The 20266-nt window shown below is 39.9% G+C and overlaps 1 protein-coding gene across 9 annotated transcripts in view; it reads right to left on the reverse strand.

Moving 5' to 3' along the window:
* The window catches only part of TPK1 (thiamin pyrophosphokinase 1), a 352656-nt gene that overhangs the window by 153734 nt on the left and 178656 nt on the right, over positions 1-20266 (reverse strand). For all 9 annotated transcript variants that reach the window (XM_032592472.1, XM_032592471.1, XM_030308673.1 and 6 more), the window contains one exon: positions 8990-9085. In XM_032592472.1, coding sequence (XP_032448363.1) covers positions 8990-9085 — 96 coding nt within the window. The remainder of the gene's footprint in view (positions 1-8989; positions 9086-20266) is intronic.

A 20266-nucleotide genomic window follows, 5' to 3' on the forward strand; every position in this document is an offset into this window, starting at 1 on the left:
AGAAAGAACTCATCAAACTCAACACCTAAAACACAAATAATCCAGTGAAGAAATGGGCAGAAGATATGAACAGACATTTTTCCAAAGAAGACATCCAGATGGCTAAAAAACACATGAAAAGAGGGGCACCTGGCTGGCTCACTAGGTTAAGCGGCCAACTTCGGCTCAGGTCATGATCTCGCGGCCAGTGGGTTCAAGCCCCGTGTCGGGCTCTGGGCTGACAGCTCAGAGCCTGGAGCCTGTTTCAGATTCTGTGTCTCCCTCTCTAGCCCTGCCCCATTTGCACTCTGTCTCTCTCTGTCTTTCAAAAATGAATAAATGTTAAAAAATAAAAACACATGAAAAGATGCTCATCACTCATCATGAGGGAAATAAATACAAATCAAAACCACACTGAGAGACCACCTCACACCAGTCAGAATGGCTAAAATTAACAACCCAGGCAACAACGGATGTTGGCGAGGATGCGGACAAAGAGGATCTCTTTTGCATTGCTGGTAGAAATGCAAGCTGGTGTAGCGATGCTGCAAAACAGTATGGAGGTTCCTGAAAAAGTTAAAAATAGAATTACCCTACCACCAGCAATTGCACTACTGGGTATTTACCTAAAGGATAGAAAAACACTGATTCGAGGGGATATATGCACCCTGATGTCTGTAGCAGCGCTATCAATAGCCCAACTATGGAAGAGCCCAAATGCCCATCGACTGACGAATGAATAAAGAGGTCATATATAGATATAACACACACAATGGAGTATTGCTCAGCAATCAAAAAAATTAAACCTTGCCATTTGTAATGACATGGATAGGGCTAGATGGAGTGTACTACGCTAAGTTAAATAAATGAGTCAGAGAAAGACAATTACCATAGGATTTCACTCATATGTGGAATTTAAGAAACAAAACAGATGAACATAGGGGAAGGAAGAATAAAAAAGAGAGGGAGGCACACTGTAAGAGACTCTTAACCATAGAGAAAAAAACAGAGGGTTGCTGGAAGGGAGGTGGGTGGTGGGGATTGGGCTAAATGGGTGACGGGTATTAAGGAGGGTATTAATTGTTGCGATGAGCAGTGGGTGTTATACATAAGTGAGGAATCACTAAATTCTATTCCTGAAACTAATGTTATACTATACGCTAACTAACCAGAATTTAAATAAAAACTTGAAGCAAACAAAAAAACGACAATACAAGACTAATAATTTTAGTAATAAACATATTTCCTATTACAATGGTAGACACAAGGATGATACATCATCTCAACATATGTTGCAGGAGAATTAGTAGGATATCCAGAATACTATTAAGAAAATCCCTTCAAAGAAGGACTGAGTTAAGGTTTGCTATGATGTCCTTGGGAATTTACATTAATGTTACTGGAAATCTATTTATTCGTTGAACAAATATTTATTGAGCAAATAACTGGGAGACATAAAAGATCTCAAGCAGATATGCATTTAACATATAAGATAGGAGTTTTAATAAGAGACTAGAGGGAATGAGGTCAAACAGATGCTAATAAAATAACCCAAATGAGAAATGATGAAAGTCTGAACTAACCGAGTGGCAGCAAGACTGGAAAGGACAAACGGGCACAAGACGTACCTATGAATTAAAGGAGCTGTGACCAACGGGTCAGGGACGGTAGAGTGAAATATAAGGATACTCTCGGGTTTCTGCCAGGCAAATGGATGGTGGTACCAGTGAATGAGAGAGAGAAGAATGAGAAAATGGGATTCTGAGAGAAAAATGATGGATTTTGTCTTAGACACTGAAATGAAATTCTTCTGGCCTTCCTCTCAGCAGTTAGAAAAAGGCTTTGGAGTTTTGGCTGAGAGGTATAAATTAAGGAGTTAATGGCACAGGAGTGATCACTGAAGCCCAGGGAAAAAAGATACAAGTAAAAGGCAGGTGTGGCAGAGTATGGCCCTAAGAAGAGCCAGGTGAAAATGGAGGTGTTGATGGAGACCACAGGACTCTGACAGGTAAGGAGGCAGGGCAGGAATGAGGGTTACTTCTGGAGCCAATCGCGATAAAATTCTATCAAATCCCAGTTCTGTTTGATTAACTAGCACCACCCTTTGATGTCTTGGGAAACCAGGAAGGTTGAGGACCTGGGCTGTTGCCATAGCTTAACGATCTTCAAGTTTCCAACTAAGACTTTCAATCAGGCATAGTTTGCCCATTAAACAGTTGCCAAAACATGCGACAGAGAAACTTTTGTGGCTATTTTGAAACTTTTTGAGGAACCACTTGAAAGGTGAAAGAGGTCATAGAAAGGTATTTGGATTTGCCTGGGTGCTAAGAAGTACGTGCTTTTTAATTCTACCTCACTGAGCCATGTCACAAAAAGATGACACCACCCTATAGTTAGAGCATATGTCAAACAGTGAACATCTTTCCCCACCCCCCCCCAAGTGAACTCCTTAGTTTGGAATAATTTTAGATTTAGTAAAAAGTTGCAAAGACAGTACAGGGATTATACCCTTCACTCAGTCCCTGAATATTAACGTCTTCTGTAACTATGGTGTACCTGTTCCACCTGAGATGGACACCAATATACTACTAGGAACTCACTTTCAGATTTCATTCACATTTTCCTAGTTTTCCACTAACACCTTTGCTCCATTTCAGGGACCAATGAGAATGTCACATTGCATTTCGTTTCCATGTCTCCTTTATCTCCTCTCGACTGTGACAGTTTTTCAATCTTCCCTTGTTTTTCAAGACCTTGAAAATATCGGTCAGGTATTGTATAGAATGATATTCAATGTGACTTTCTCTGACTTCTTTTCAAAGATTAACCCGGGATTAAGGGTCTTAGGGAAGAACTTCCCAAGTACCCTTGTCACCCTTTATGTTAGATAGAGGGGCCTGGGCTATCAACAGGAATTACCACTGACATTGTTGATTCTGATTACTTGACTGAGTTGGTATCTGCCAAGTGTCTCTACTGTAAACTTTTTATTCCCTTCCAGAATACATGTTAACACACACACCACATTTATTAAATTCTGCTTTAGAGGAGACTGGAATCTTGCCGAAGATACTGGCTTATGGGAGTAGACTGTACTGGAGACACCAGAGTCCCTTGGAAGTTAACGCTCAGAACACTATCGTGGTTCCTCCTACAATCCTAGGAGTCAGAACTTAGGAGAGTGATGAGTAATTACTCCAGTCAGATACAGTCTTAAGTGAGGAGCAACAGGCATTTGTATAAACAGACAAAAAAGTCATCAGTCCATTACAAACAATAATGCACAAATAACCCAACACTGAAAATCAGTGGATACAGCAATAGCACTGCTAGGAATTTATCCAAGGGAAACAGGAGTGCTGATGCATAGGGACACTTGTACCCCAATGTTTATAGCAGCACTTTCAACAACAGCCAAAATTATGGAAAGAGCCTAAATGTCCATCAACTGATGAATGGATAAAGATGTGGTCTATATATACAATGGACTACCACGTGGCAATGAGAAAGAATGAAATCATGACATTTGCAGCAACGTGGATGGAACTGGAGGGTATCATGCTAAGTAAAATATGTCAGTCAGAGAAAGACAGATACCATATGTTTTCCTCCAATGTGGATCCTGAGAAACTTAACAGAAGACCATGGGGGAGGGGAAAGGAAAAAAATAAAAAGTTACAGAGAGGAAGGGAGGCAAACCATAGGACACTCTTGGATAGTGAGAGCAAACTGAGGGTCAATGGGGGAAGGGGGAGAGGGGAAAGTGGGTGATGGGCACTGAGGAGGGCACTTGTTGGGATGACCACTGGGTATTGTATGGAAACTAATTTGACAATAAATTATAATAAAAAAAGAAAATTAATGGATACAAATAAATATTTTAAAACTCATAATACTTGAAGATGCCTAAACATAAGGTATCTATCTGAGAAATACCACGTAGGAATTAAGTAGAAAGACTAATATCCCTTACCGAATCTCAATAGTTGAGAACTACAATTCAGAAATAATCACATAAAAACTATTCTAATACATAGAAATCACAATTTAATATTTGCTCAGGCTATTACAAGAATTTAAAAAAAAACTTAATACAATAGGTCATAATCCCACAGTCCTTATTTAACTTGCAGTCGTTAATATTTGTGTGCATGTATAAAGGTTGGGCACTTGCTCTCATTCATACAGTCCTTATTCAGCATACTGCATCATTTGATTGAAAAACTGATTGAAAATGACATGGCATAAGGAAGCTAAAATGTATTAAAATTTTACCAAACACAATGAGTACACAATCGACAGTGTGAAATTAATGACAACTTATCTGCCCAAATTGTGTCTAATGTTAAACCTGTGTGCAAAATATCAGAGACTGAAATAACAGATTCTGTTGTCATATAATACTCCTCTATTTTAGGAGGTCTGTTATTCTTGGGGCCTTACAATCTGGATGTATTTGTGCTTCATCCTGAACCACACACACCTTACATTTTTACAAAGTCAGAGCAATAGATTTTGATGTCTTTTACTGAATTCAAAGGTTTGAATCTCAAGTATGCATCATGGCATCAGAAGAAACATGTGCTCCCTGAAGATCCAGTCATATCAGATGGCATCCTGATAATGTATTATTCATGACTCAGTTCCAGATAAACAATGTGGTTACATAAAAGCAAAGCATTAAAAAGTCACATGTATCGATGAAGCCTTTTGCAAAAAAATAAAAGGTGAGGGTGAGCAGGTTTAAAATAGGTAAATAAATAAATAGATCAGGTGATTTAGGGAAATTTTTTTTTATTTTATTGTTTTTAATTTTTTTTTAATGTTTATTTATTTTTGAGACAGAGAGAGACAGAGCATGAACGGGGGAGGGTCAGAGAGAGAGGGAGACACAGAATCTGAAACAGGCTCCAGGCTCCGAGCTGTCAGTACAGAGCCCGACACGGGGCTCGAACTCACGGACCGCGAGATCATGACCTGAGCCGAAGTCGGCCGCTCAACCAACTGAGCCACCCAGGCGCCCCGATTTAGGGAAATTTTTAAAAATTAATCATATGTTCCGGGTAGTAAACTCCTTTAGCCTAAGGACAAACCCTAATTCAAATCCTATAAAGTTCTAATATGGTACACAGTATGGTTCCTTAACATATTAAATCTTACTTTAATTCAATTCCTTTATATTTTAATTACATTTTACTTTTTTTAACAATTTTTTAAATATTTATTTATTTTTGAGAGAGAGAGAGAGAGAGGGAGAGAGAGAGAGAGAGAGAGAGAGAGAGAGAGAGAGAGAGAGATGGCATGAGCAGGGGCGGGGCAGAGAGAGAGGGAGACAGAATCTGAAGCAGGCTCCAGGCTCTGAGCTGTCAGCACAGAGCCCGACGCGGGGCTCGAACTCACAAACCGTGAGATCATGACCTGAGCCGAAGTCAGATGCTTATCCGACTGAGCCACCCAGGCGCCCCTATAATTACATTTTAAAGTATATGCTCCTAAGAGAAGATCTTACTATAAAATACAGACATTGATGACAACCTCATATTTATAATTTAGCAAGTAGAAAAACAGCAATGTATGATAATTTGATTGGACTTATTAGGTGGAGAAGCATAAAGGATTTTTTTTATACAGTTTATGCAGATTTTAAGAAGAAATTTTTAACGGTCCTCATGATGATCTCACTAGAGGGTACGACAACGTGTGCAGGGGCATCTTCTATAATTTTCCTTGCTAATGCTTCCAATCTTGCTTTTCTCTTGCTATTACATTAAATCACATAAAATGATGTACTTTGAGGTTAAATGTAAAGACAGGTGGAAGCTCACAGATACCCCATTTTGTCAGATTTACTATAACCTGAAGGTTATACTAATACAACCACAAGGTTTTCATTGTGAGTAATGGAGCCTTTGGTTTATTCAATTATGCTTTTTATTTTATTTTTTTTTTTTTAAATTTTTTTTTTTTCAACGTTTATTTATTTTTGGGACAGAGAGAGACAGAGCATGAATGGGGGAGGGGCAGAGAGAGGGAGACACAGAATCAGAAACAGGCTCCAGGCTCTGAGCCATCAGCCCAGAGCCTGACGCGGGGCTCGAACTCACGGACCGCGAGATCGTGACCTGGCTGAAGTCGGACGCTTAACCGACTGCGCCACCCAGGCGCCCCCAATTATGCTTTTTAAAACACCAAACCCATCACGCTCACTGTCCATCTGAAAATGCTTTAAACTCCCTGCCATTGGTTCGCTGAAGCACTATCCATCCTCCCCACGCCGAGGTATCTGTCCTTGAACGCTCTTCTCCCTCTGCCACCCACCCCCCACTTGTTTATGATGCCCCAGCCTTCTCTAAAAAGCCCTTCCCCTTTCTGTGTTGGGCTCGACCCTCCTGTGCGTTCCCACAGGCTCAACATTCATAGGCCACTTCTAACACTCAAGGTCCTGCTGTTCAGTCGTGAGCAAGATAGATCTGTCCCAACTTTGTGGGTCATACAGTAAAGCTGGGAAGAAAGGCTTCGAGCCAACAATTAGAAATAACCAACAAAATTATTAGAAGTGCTAGAGTGTGGCAGACCCCACTTGAGGGAGGGGGAAGAGGAGTCCTCTTTAAGGACATCCCCTGTTCTGCCATCGTGATATAGACCAAGAGAAGGAAAAATTTGAAAAATATTCGAAAAATGTGTAAAGAGTCCTAGGCAGAGGGGCGCCTGGATGGCTCAGTCAGATGGGTGTCTGATTTCGGCTCAGGTCATGATCTTGTGGTTCATGGGTTCAAGCCCCGCGTCAGGCTCTGTGCTGACAGCTCAGAGCCTGGAGCCTGCTTTGGATTCTGCTCCTCCCTCTCTCTCTGCTCTTCCCCTGCTCATGCTCTGTCTCTCTCTCAAAAATAAATGAACATTGAAATAAAAATTCTAGGCAGAGGGGCGCCTGGGTGGCGCAGTCGGTTAAGCGTCCGACTTCAGCCAGGTCACCATCTCGCGGTCCGGGAGTTCGAGCCCCGCGTCGGGCTCTGGGCTGATGGCTCAGAGCCTGGAGCCTGTTTCGGATTCTGTGTCTCCCTCTCTCTCTGCCCCTCCCCCGTTCATGCTCTGTCTCTCTCTGTCCCAAAAATAAGTAAACGTTAAGAAAAAAAAAAAAAAAAATTTATAAAAAAAAAAAAAATTCTAGGCAGAAAAGGCAACATACGCAAAAATCGCTCAAGGCAGAGAAGACGGAACAGGCCATATTTTAGGAGCAAAGAGAAAAAGGAGTGCAAGATAAGCTGGACAAGGCACTGGGCCTAAATCATGCCAGGGCCCAGAGGCATCCATGGAAGCTCACTGCTCCTTTTTCTCCCAGAAAGAACTCGCTAGGCCTGGGAGGGGGCAGCTGGCTGTCATGGCCCAGAGGCAACTCCTTCAGGATGCAGTAGCAAGTGCCATCAAGGTACAGCGGTCCCTAAGAGCGTCCAGCCCATGACTAAGCACAGTGGGACTGGGAGGGTCTGGTCCTTTCCACCCAACATGGATGCCTCCAACAGGTCCTCCTGCTTCCGCCCTCCCACTGGGCCCACCTAGACTTTACTAGATCTGTTTTGTGGATCACATACAGCTGATTACCCTCTTTCCCCAGCTTGAAGCTCTCTCTGAATTTCACTGTTGATGAGTTTGAGATATGATTATTTATTTTCAGACTTAACGACCGAGCACTATATTACAGATACGATCAATTTGACACACATAATTTAATTTCAGTGTTGATGCCGGGAAAACTGAAACGCAAGTTGTGAAGAACTTACAATTTTTTTTTTCTAAGAAACTCAAACTCAGTTATGTCCGGATGAAGCAATGGGCTTCTTTGGAACTCTCAATGGGCTGTGTTCTGTTTTCATTAAGCAAATATTTAATTATAGCAATTTATTGCCAGAAATAGCACAATACATTTGGTATCGTTCAAGCTACAACAGAGATGGGAAATGTTCACTCAATTACTTTTGTTCAGTTCGCACAATGTGCTTCTTGTCAATTATGACAATTAACAAGGCTTGTCTTCAAAAAGAGAAAAGGATCTACTATGTCACCTAGGTAAATACATGCTAAAAGAAATCTCTGATAACTTTCTGTGACAGAGGAAGTTCTTCTCAGGGCTGCCTTGAATGTACAAGCAAGTTTTGCTAGTTTTCCTAGTTGAATGTTTATTTATTTTTGAGAGAGAGAGAGAAACAGAGCGTGAGTGGGGGAGGGTCAGAGAGGGAGACACACACAGAATCCGAAGCAGGCTCCAGGTTCTGAGCCATCAGCACAGAGCCCAACACGGGGCCCAAACCAATGAACCATGAGATCATAACCTGAGCCGAAGTGGGATGCAAAACCGACTGAGCCACCCAGGCGTCCCGCTAGTTTTCTTAGTCTAACACTACATACACATCACGTGCCTCAGCTTACTTTCCTGCCCCTGCCAGTAAAAGAATGGTCAACTGTCATTCAGTGCTTCACATTTAATTTTGTTGACCTTCACTAAACCGGACTTAAAAAAGAGCCCACAAATGCAAAGCAGCGGACTCTTCACTGATTTCAAAAAGAAGAGTTGATAACATTTCATTTATAGACGAGAGTTTGTAATGATGCCTCCTGGGCCAAATACAGGCCGTACTTGTTTGCCTGTTTTGCCCCCACAATATTTGAACACACTAGGTCTGCATGGCAACAATGAACAAGAGATGAAAAGTGGGGACTTATTTTAGGCCAAAAATGAGCAGCCAGTTTCAGCTGCTTTATACAAAGTCCACTTCCCCTCTTCTGTGACTTTCCCATGATAAAGCATCTGCATCTGTGACCTCTGATTTAAGTGAACAAATCAATACTTTGGCAGCTAAGTACAGATTTATTCAGTATATGGGAAAAATCTGACAGGGAATCTAAAAGACTGACAGGAAAGTAACCGATCACTTCCGATGAGTGAAAAGTTTAAGCGGGATTTTCACATCCTTGGTACCAAGACTCCTAACCACCAAAAAGGTGTGCATCTTACCTGTAGGTCTTTTTCTTCTATCTTTTTTTGGAGCAGTTCAAGGCACTTGGTGAAGTCAGTATGGTCTTGGTCAGGCGTTGATATAATCTCACATCCCTATGTGTTTAAAGAGAGAGAAAAGGTAAGAACACGTAATGAAGGCAGCCTTATTATGAACAGGATCAAAAACCATAAAAGATAAGGTATCAATAGACACAGCCAGTTATGCCTGTATTATATACCCCGATCATTAGTATCATTGTCATCATCTTTTTTTATCTCACATAACAAGACATCTCAGAAATGGTGTTAGAATATCACAATAATGGTCTGATTATGACAATCATTTTACTCAACAAAAGTGCAGCTTTACACTACGTTACTGGTCTTTAAGAATCACTGCTGTGATGACATCTGAGACTAACATAAGGGCTCTAGTATAAGTATTATAAAATATATTCACAGCAAAATTACCTGAAATTAAAATGAAACTATCTCTAAAAAAAAAAGAAAAAAAAAGTCTGCATTTTTTAAAGCAGACCTCCCAAGTTCACTTACATGAATGGGAAAACTAATATTAATATTGAACTAATGATAAAACTACATTTCAAGTAAAATCAAGTCTATTGTTGTATAAAATTACTTTACTGGACCTTCCTCACCCAATGTAAAAAGAAGCATGGAGAGCTACACCTGCATAAATATGTCTCTTGGATTATTTTTTGGACATAATGAAGTGAATTTATAAGGTCTTTGCCTCTTCTACACCAGATACCTAGTGAAAAACTAGGAATATATTTATATATATGAAGTCACAAAAGTGCCAGCTGGTTGGCACTCGTGAACTTTGATGGCTAGAGAAACAATATTTCTGAAATGACACTTTCTCCTCCAATGTCTTACAGAGGCAAAGGTGTATAAAACCAGAGCGTGGTGGGACTGGAGACTTCTTAATTCAGGAACGTAACAATCCGTGGTCTCTCACAAACAGCTGAGTAAGGGGAAGTTAAATATAATCCAGTATATAAAGTTGCCATTCAAAGAGTTTTCAAGGATACAAAACACCCATACTGCCTCCTAAATTATTCTAAGAACTGTTCTCAGTAGATTTAAAGGTTCTTCTCAAACTTCAAGGTCTCCCTAAATGTGTCAAGTTCAGCCTGGGCTTCATTCATTTATGACTACTGTCCTACAAGGTAGCAACCAATGAAAAAATTAATTTCTCATAATTTAGAAATATGTTATACCCTAAAAGATGTATATATCATCTTTATAAAATCGTCTACATGTACTTTTCTGACCCTAAAAGAACACTGAAATTTACTATCATCACCAAGCAAGGGCATAAAGAAGTTGACTCGTCTTAAGCTAATGCTCCTAGAAAAAAGATATAGGAATATGCCAGAACCTACGGGGATGTTAGCAGTGCTGAGATTAGATTGTCACCCAACCAAACTGTCACTATACTGAAAGTTCCTTGAGGACAGGAATTATGTTGCATTCATGACCATGAGTGAATGATGTGTGGCACCAGTCTGCTACATGGTAAGGGTTTGATAAATGTTTCACTAATATTCCTGAGGAATAAAAATGTAAGCTGGCAAAGGGGGGCAGGGGGCGAGTAACAGCATGGGATCTTACTGCCAAATACAGAATTTTAACAATGGGAAATAATCTATGCTCTTTTTAGTGCTGATAATACAATCACGTCAGCAAAAGGAAACACAATGAAAAAGGCAAACAGAAGTAACAATAATACAAGAAACAATTAATAGACCCGTTTACCTTCACAGCTATCTTCATGGAATCAACACAGATCCATAGGAAAAATAATCGTGAATGAGAACCCAAGAAAGATTCTAGTCCCACTATAATATTTTGTAGATTAAGGAAATAAAAACAAGAGATTTTAAGGTTTAAAAAAGGTGGGTTTTTTTAAGGTTTATTTTTGAGACAGAGCATGAGTGGGGGAGGGGCAGAGAGAGAGAGAGAGAGAGAGAGGGAGAGACAGTATCTGAATGAGCCCCCAGGCTCTGAGCGGTCAACACAGAGCCCAACGCGGGGCTCGAACTCACGGACCGTGAGATCATGACCTGAGTTGAAGTCAGACGCTTAACCGACTGAGCCACCCAGGCGCCCCTAAAAACAAGAGATTTAAGTGGACTTGCTAATCACCGGACAGCAGGGTGCAACAATGTCACATCTAGAAATCCTGCTTCTTTACTCTCAAGTGGGAGCAAATGCCTAGATATCAGACACAAAAAGGTTATAATAACATCTCCAGAGTTGGTTCCACAAGAATGGCATCGTGGAAAAAGCTACCCCCGAAAAAGGAGCAAGGCTTGAATAATACCTGACTTTATCTCATCAATTTAAGACGGACACACAGAAAAGTGTAAGTCAGGACACGGAGACAGATCACCGGAACTGAAAAATCCAGACTGTATCTAAAGCAAGAACTTCTAGAAACTCTGAGGTGTCGATCAGCCATCCGTAGCTTCTTGGAATCTTCCTGAGTTTAAATGATTCTAATCTCATCACAGATGGGCAACAAATTCACTGGAAGCGGAAACAGCTTCAACAGCCCTCACAGGGAAGCTCGCGACACCTAGAAGGACACCTGCAAAACGGAGCACTAGCCAAAGTGCAACACCAGGCCTTTGGCCAACTAAAGATGTTTTTACTGTTTTCTGGGTCTCATGATAACACAAGAAGGTCTAGAAGAGGAGACATATAAAACCAAAGAAATAATCAGCAAAATTCTGCAGAATAGGAAAAATGCAGAAATGCTATTAGGTATCAAGTGAGGTTCAACTATTTTATATTAATGTTTATTTATAATTATTTATGTATAGAGTAAGGCTCAATTTACTAGAGTCAGAAGCACTGGATACTGTGAAGAATTTTACTGGATTTGATGTTTAAAAAACAAAATAAAAACTCACAGTAATCCAAGGACCTAGGAGATATAAAAGCTAGGAAATCTGGCCAAATAAGAAAGTGTATCACTATTAGAAACCAAATAGATGGTTTCTAGTGTTAGCTTCCTAATAGATGAAGGTATACCTGACTTGAAAATATACGGAAAATTTCCAAAGCATAAACTAATAAACGTTTTAAGAACAGCTTTAACATATCAATGTTTGAGTGGAAACATTTGTTTTAACCATTACTGACTCTGATTTTTCTTAGTTGCTTAGAATATATTTTTTAGGATCCATATTATTGTTTTATAAGCCAGCAGGTGGCTCCAATCTCATTCTATGTGCTTTTCTTATGAAGTTTTTGTCATTATACAAATAGAAATTTAAATAACTCAATTCTAGTGGCACCTGGATGACTCAGTTGGTTAGGCATCTGACTTCAGCTCAGGTCATGATCTCACAGTTCGTGGGTTCCAGCCCCGCAGTGGAGCCCCGCGTCGGGCTCTGTGCTGACAGCTCAGAGCCTGGAGCCTGCTTTGGATTCTCTGTCTCCCTCTTCTCTCTGCCCCTCCCCTGCTCATGCTCGCTCACTCTCTCTCTCAAAAATAAACATAAAAAGAAAATTGAAAAAAATAACTCAATTCTAATAATAAGCTCCACTGGTGGATACATGTTTTTAAGTGGATTATTTTTTAATATTACACTGTTAATTTTGTTTTATATTAGAATTCAAAGAATTGATGTCACGAATTTCAGTACGTGTAAATATCAAGGCTACCCTAATTTTGTTCTAACCCAAAAACAGTCTTCTGAAGATGAGAAAGCACAATGCCGCCCCTTCCTTCTAAACCATAACCAAACACAAAAGGAAAAGCGAGGAGAACTAAGTTTGAACGAGTTTAAGAATTCTGTTCCAGTGTGTTGTATTTACCACAGACTTCCTCATCAGGTCTTTCTCATCCCATAAATCAAAACCAGAAAAAGACGCATGTAAATTTAATTATAAATAAATGACCAGGGGGTCCAGTAGACTACTTTTTAGAGTCTTACTCTATGTACGCTGTTTTATTAAACTGTACTGTGCATGGAAGAAGTGGGGCTCTACCAGATACTAAAGGGCCAGTGCTAAATAAAAACATGAATATCATAATCAGTAAACATGTAAATTATAAATATGTGTGTGTCTGAGTGTGAGAAAGACAGCCAGGTAAGGGGAGGCTCCTTTTCTTCCTCTTTCCATACCGAGAAACTCCTAGCCACACTTCACCACTAGCCAGTGATTGCTTGCAAGAAAGTCCGTCTTCTATTCATCCCTAAATTTCTCCTTTCTTTTTGTTGGGTAGTGGGGATAGTGTAGGCATTTGAGATCCCATTCTGCTTTTGGACTAAAACTACACTCTAAAATAGAGCCAAGTGTCAATCAAAAAGAATGAAATTGTGCCATTTGCAACTACATGGATGGAACTGGAGGGTATTTTGCTAAGCAAAACTAGTCAGAGAAAGACAAATATCATATGACTTCACTTTAAGATACAAAATAGATGAACATTAGGGAAGGGAAGCAAAAATAATATAAAAGTAGGGAGAGGGACAAAACACAAAAGACTCTTACGTACAGAGAACATAATAGGGTTGCTGGATGGGTTGTGGGAGGGGGGATGGGCTAAATGCTTAAGGGGCATTAAGGAATCTACTCCTGAAATCATTGTTGCGCCATATGCTAACTAACCTGGATGTAAAATAAACAATAAATAATTTTTTTTTAATTTAGAAAATAAAAATATAAAAGAAAATAGTCAAGTGCAATACACTGGAATGAGATACCTACTCAGAAAACTGCCGATTATATTAGCTTCTGCTCCATAGAGGTATAATGAACATCCCCAAACTACAATGTTGAGAATCATATTGTAATAGAAAACATGTACTAAGAAAATGAAAGAATTCACAATATCAAGCAAATATCATGAATTCATATTAAAATGACAGGTGCCTTAAGGTTCAGGAAAACAAAACTGGAAGGTGCAGAAAGATGTAGAGAAGTTACAAATAAGGTAAATCAGGCCGGTTGCCAACATGCTGATTCAGCAGACTTGAGGAGAATGAAGACAAACAAGCAAACCTACTTAAGTAAACAAAAGCAGAACTTTACACATGAGGGAGTGAGCTCACGGAGCAAAGGAACCCAAGTGGAACACATCTCTCACACACACACACACGCACGCACGCACGCACGCACGCACGGACGCACACACACACACAAATTCTCGTCTGGCCAATCTTTGCCTACTACTTTGGGAATTCTGGATGTCCGGTCAGGGAGGGAAGACTCAAGCCTCCTTGAGCAGCCGTCGGCACCTGCGTGTCAGTCGCAGGGACAGTACAGGTGCATTTCAAGCAGTCGACAGAAATTTGATGGACAGAATAACGATGGACGGATTAACACCGTCTCTCTCCTCATGGCACTAACGGAATGCTTCTCTAAAATACAAATGTGGGTCAGCCTTAGACAATAAGCATAATACAGAAAAGCAACATTGCCAATTATTTTTCCGGGTACCATTCCACAGCTGCCCTAAGAAAATCATGTAACACTTTTGTTTTAGGGCATGACTGACACAGATTCTTAAAGAGGTGACATATGCTAGTGCTTCATATGCAATTAAGGAAACTAAAATCCCACAATAACATTAACGTAGTTAACATCCAATGAGGGAAGAGAATTACCAATTGTACATTAAGGCTAACAAATGAAGCACTACGAAAGTACTGCATAAGGAACTCAGAATATTTTTTTTCCTCATGTTTATTTATTTTTGAGAGAGAGAGAATGTGAGAGCGTGAGGAGAAGGGGCAGAGAGTGGGAGACACAGGATCTGAAGCAGGCTGTACGCCGTCAGCACAGAGCCCAACGTGGGGCTCGAACTCATGAACTTTGAGATCATGACCTGAACTGAAGTCGGATGTTTCACAGACTGTGCCATCCAGGCACCCCACCCCCCCGAAATGTTTTACAATGAGTTGTAATTTATTTCTTAAAAGAAAGACAAATGACAAGGAATCAAACTGATATCAGGGACTCAATAAAAATTTAGCAATGAACAGTTTGCAGAACATGTCCTAGAATGACAATAGCTCACTTCGGTTTCTAACACTGCCAACATCTAAGGTCATAGCAAACACAAAAATGCATGCAATATATGTAATGCATGAGCCTCATCACAATAAAATCACAAATCATCTAAAAGAGATAGGTTTATGTTGAGCGTGGTAGACTTACATTTTTAAAGAAAAAAGGTTTAAACAATAAGGGTTGTGCTAACTGCTTACATTAACCAAATAACTGTATTATTACATTAACCCATTTCATTATTTTATAAATAGCCTATGAGTATTAAAATATTTTATTCAAATGACCAAGTAATGTTGCTACATAAACACAGTATGTCCACCTTATTACTATTAAAATATTAACCCAACTCTTCCTTCAGGCTGTGAGCCTCATGAAGGTGTCTGTCGTAACTTTTGTTCACTCTCGGACCCCCGTACACGAACCTGCCCACAGTGCACGGCAAGAGGTAAGCACTCAGTGATGAATGAAGTCACTTATAAAGTCCTGAGGTAAATGATCAGTGTAGACCAGGGATCAGGAAAGTTTTCTGGAAAGGGGCAGACAGAAACTCCTTCTGGCTGTGCAGGCCACAGGGCCCGTGTCCCAACCACTCACGCTGCTTTGGGATCATGAAAGAGCTACAGATAATACACAAATAAATAGGAAGATTTGTATTCCAACAGAACTGACATTTCAAATTTGAATTTCATATAATCTTCACATGCCATAAAATATTATTCTAATTCTTTAGATTTCTTTTTTCCCCCAACCATTTAAAAATGTCAGAACACTTCTTAGCTTGTGAGCAGTACAAAAACAGACAGTGGGCCAGATCCGCCTAGGGGCTGAAGTTTGCCACCTAATCTCAGTTCCAGGACCACAATTAGTTTTTGTGACTACAACGAAACTCTCTACTCGCGCAAGGAATTTCATATAAGGAAAAAGATTCAGCCCTTGATCAAATCTTTCTGAACTCCCTTTTCCTCATCTGTAATGGAAGTAATGTGCACACCAAAACTGCGGCTGAGGGTCCATGTTCCATGCACATGAGGCCCCAGGCACAGTGATGAACACCCCGAGGGGCCACCTCAGCATTTCAGAAGAATCTCTAGAAACATCAGCTGCTGCAGTCAGATCACCGCACATCAAAGATTACTAGAGGAAGCACCATATCGTAAATATTCTCCAAAGAACTTTGTGTGGGATGCTTACTGAACTATTTTTTAATTTACTGACAACTCAAAGAAATTATTACAAGGCAATGAGTATCAATAATCAACCTAACTGCAAAAGACCGATGCGGAAGCCGAGAGACTGTCATTCCTGATTAATTTACTGTTTGCCAATAATTTAACTAACGTAAGTTAATGAGTTTTTACATTTTACATTTAACACCTTTCAGGTGATACTATGCTGACTCCTCTAAAACTCTTTAATGGAAAAGAAAACAGATCCTTTGGGAAAAAAAATCATAAGAACATATCAACTCATTTCATACACTATATCCACAGAGAGACTTGGCCTCATTAAAACAAGAAGCAAGGAGTTAAGTCTGGTGAAGGCATTCCCCAATCTGCTATTAGCTTACTCATTTTCGGTGAAGTCATTCGATGCCCATCCATCTACCCAGGACAAGAAAGGACTTGCACAAATTACCCTGAAAAGATTTTACGGGGCTCTGAGACTTCTACTGTAACTTTATAGGCTGAGTGTATAAGGTTAAGAATTCAGAAGTGTTATTTCCTCAAAGGTGCCGTGCACACCAATTCTGAAAATTTATTTGGAGTGGCTTGCGTATAGCCTCTCATCTAGCATAATTAAATGCGATGTGTAGGTAGCTATAAAATCTAAGATGCTTTTCAAGAAACTAAGAATTTTCCTAACAAAATACAACCCAATTCTTCGAAAAATCAGATTATTTTAAAAGTGTCCTTTTTTTTAAATTTTTTAAAATGTTTTTTATTTATTTTTGAGAGACAGAGAGAGAGAGAGAGACATAGCATGAGCAGGGGAGGGGCAAGGAGAGAGAGAGACACAGACTCTGAAGCAGGCTCCAGGCTCTGAGCTATCAGCACAGAGCCCGATGCGGGGCTCAAACTCACAGACTGTGAGATCATGACCTGAGCCGAAGTCAGGCGCTTAGCCGACTGAGCCACCCAGGTGCCCCGAAAAGTGTCTTAAAATTAGAATGTTAACATTGCCACCTGCTGATAATTGTCTTCCTCATTAACTAACATTAATACAAACACATTGTTATGGGAGATATTTAGTCACTTTACCTGAATTACTGTCTTGAATCCCCACAATACCCTTTATAAGGTAAACACAATGATCACATTTAATATACTCAGATTGAAGTTTAGAGGGATTAAATACCTTGCCCAAGGTCACACAAGTGTTGAGGACATTGTATGTGATCTGAAGCCCATACCTTTTTTTTTCCTTTTTTAATTTCTATTTGGGAGAGAGAGAGAGCAAGCAAGCGAGAGCAGGGGACAGGGGCAGAGGGAGGGAGGGAGAGGGAGGAAGAGAGAAAGAGAGAGAGAGAGAGAGAGAGAGAGAGAGAGAGAGAGAGAATCTTATGCAGGCTCCACACTCATTAAGGAGCCCAACATGGGGTTCAATCCCAAGACCCTGGGATCATGACCTGAACCAAAATCAAGAGTTGGACGCTCAACTGATTGAGCCACCCAGGCAGAGTTAAGAGGCCTGTACTCTTAACCATGCTTTGTACTCTACCCTGTTTATTTAAACCTTGGGTATTTTGGCAGCTTTAAGCAGAAAGTTTGCTTTATAATTTATTCTGAACCTTGATTTTGTTGGTTTTCTCCGGTTTTAAATACCTGGAAATGCTGTAACTCTTAGCAGACATGACTCCCGCCTGACTCCAAGCTACTCCCATAGTAGCCCAAGGCTTAGATATCTCGGAGGCCTCAGACATCTGAGAATGGGCAGTGAATGCTTAGCGATCTCTCTCTCTCCTTTGTTCTGTTTTCCTAACATATAATATCATCATATAATATCATCACTATGCTTATCATTATATTCACAATTCGCTTTTTCTTCAGCTATTAAACTTACCCTTATGATCATTATCTTTGTATATAAGTGTTTATTTCAGTTTATTATCTTAGAATTAGATTACTAGAAAATGAAATCACTGGGAAAAATCTAAGAAAAATTTTCGTGATCTTTGATATACACACTGCCAGAGTGCTTTCGTTTCTAGGAAGGACATAAAAATACATATTCCCACTAGCAGTATAGAAGGGCAAAGAGTTTCTTCTTTTAAAATGTAAAAGTAGAAGGGGCGCCTGGGTGGCTCAGTCGGTTAAGCGTCCAACTTCAGCCCAGATCGTGATCTCACAGCTCATGGGATTGAGCCCTGCGTCGGGCTCTGTGCTGACAGCTCAGAGCCTGGAGCCTGCTTCGGATTCTGTGTATCCTTCTCTCTGTGTTCCTCCCCTGCTCATGCTCTGTCTCTCTCATTCTCAAAAATACATAAAGATTTTTAAAAATTTTAAATATAATAGTAGGAAAGATAATTCATCACCAATTTCTTACTGTGAATTAATTTAATTGCTGTACTTGCTTCTTAATAGCAAAGAGAAGTCATTTTCCTTAAGAGGACATCCATGGGAAAGCAAGGAAAAGAAAGGAAAATCCTGGAGTGTGAAGCAGGAATGAGGCTGGAGGTGGTTCATTAGGTCAAGGAATGAAGGGATGAAGGACAGTATAAAAGAAACGGACATTTCTGGAAGGGGAGATAGGTGTCCATCAACACCGTCTAGGAAAGGAGGCAAGAAGCTACATCAGAGATTATCTTTCAAGTTGGCTCTGAAAACGTGAAATAACTTACTATCCCATCATATTAGAGTACTGATGTGGATTTTTCTGTAAATAAGCAATGATAAGAGTTTTACTGACTCTTAAAATTCTGGTTCCCACATATTTTATCATCCCCTATTTACTGCTGAAGTTGCCTCTCTTGTTGTATACAAGCCTGATACACAGTTGGAAATATTCTGGGCAGATATATTCAAGAGTATTCTAAAAATTGAGTATGTTAAAGTATTAATAATGAGTTTCCGTAATTGGTCATTAAACTGAACTGACCAGAATTCTGTAATAAGAAACTGCCTGTCAGATTAACAGCATGGCAGGCAGAGGGCAAAATGACATATACTCTGGATTATCAAAAATACAGTTCTAAAATTAGCCCAAGCTTGTTCTCTAGATAAAGCCACTCAGAATCTAAATGATCTATGTTCCTTGATATAGGTATTAAAATTGTCTTCTACTCTGTAGAAATGTAATCACAAAATAACCATTTCCCACTTTCCTTTTGTACAAAGCATACTCTGGTAGATTGCTCCTTCCATTTTATTTACCAACCTTCTAAAAACATTTTTCACTTTTCAACCAAAAACGATTTTTTTTATCCTCAAATGACAGCGTATGAGTAATGATTTCTTCAGCAAGAATGTCACATAGTTACACTCTTAAAAACCCTAAGTAACAGGTTGCCTGATATAATTTAGTGTTCTCCTTCTGGTTTTCTAGATCATGCACAAAAGAAAAGAATAAATGCAATTTAACCTTGTCTCAATTCTCCATTCAATCCCAAACATAAAGAGACATTCTAATCTAGTGCAATCTTCACTGCCCTGGGTGTTTGTTATAAAATAACCTTTCCTTTCAACATGGCATTGAATAAAAACTTTAGCGTTACAAACAACAAAGTCACTAGTTCCATTAACGGAAGGCAAAAGTTTTTTTAGAACAGCATAGGGTCTTAAATGATGGCTTTCTTCCTAAAGGCAGAGCCAGAGTTCTTTTGGAAGAGAGTGCCCTAAAGTGTTAACATAGCACGCTTCAGACTGTTATCCTAAAAAAGGTTTGCCCGCAAGGTTGGCCCTTGGCTCACATCTGAGAACTTGAATGGTAAACAGTTCCCTATACTTAAAAGAAAAAAATTTTTTTTTTAAAACTAGCAGTGGCTCACTGGGCCTAACCTGTTTATTCAATGTGGTTTATGCTGAGCTGCTGCCTGTTTTCTTCCTGGGAGTCTGGAATTTTGATACATGCTGTGCAGAGGGTGTAGGTGCCCTATATTGGTGCCCCAGTAAAATTTGGGGCCTTGAGCTTCCCTGGTGACAATACCTCACACGTATGGTCACAATTTGATTAAGCACATCTTGTGTGACTCCACTGGGAAAGAACTCTTGAACTAGTGACTGGCTTTCTCTAGACCTTGTCCCC

The sequence above is a fragment of the Lynx canadensis genome, chromosome A2 (assembly GCF_007474595.2).
Source record: "Lynx canadensis isolate LIC74 chromosome A2, mLynCan4.pri.v2, whole genome shotgun sequence".
NCBI classification, from domain to species: domain Eukaryota; kingdom Metazoa; phylum Chordata; class Mammalia; order Carnivora; family Felidae; genus Lynx; species Lynx canadensis.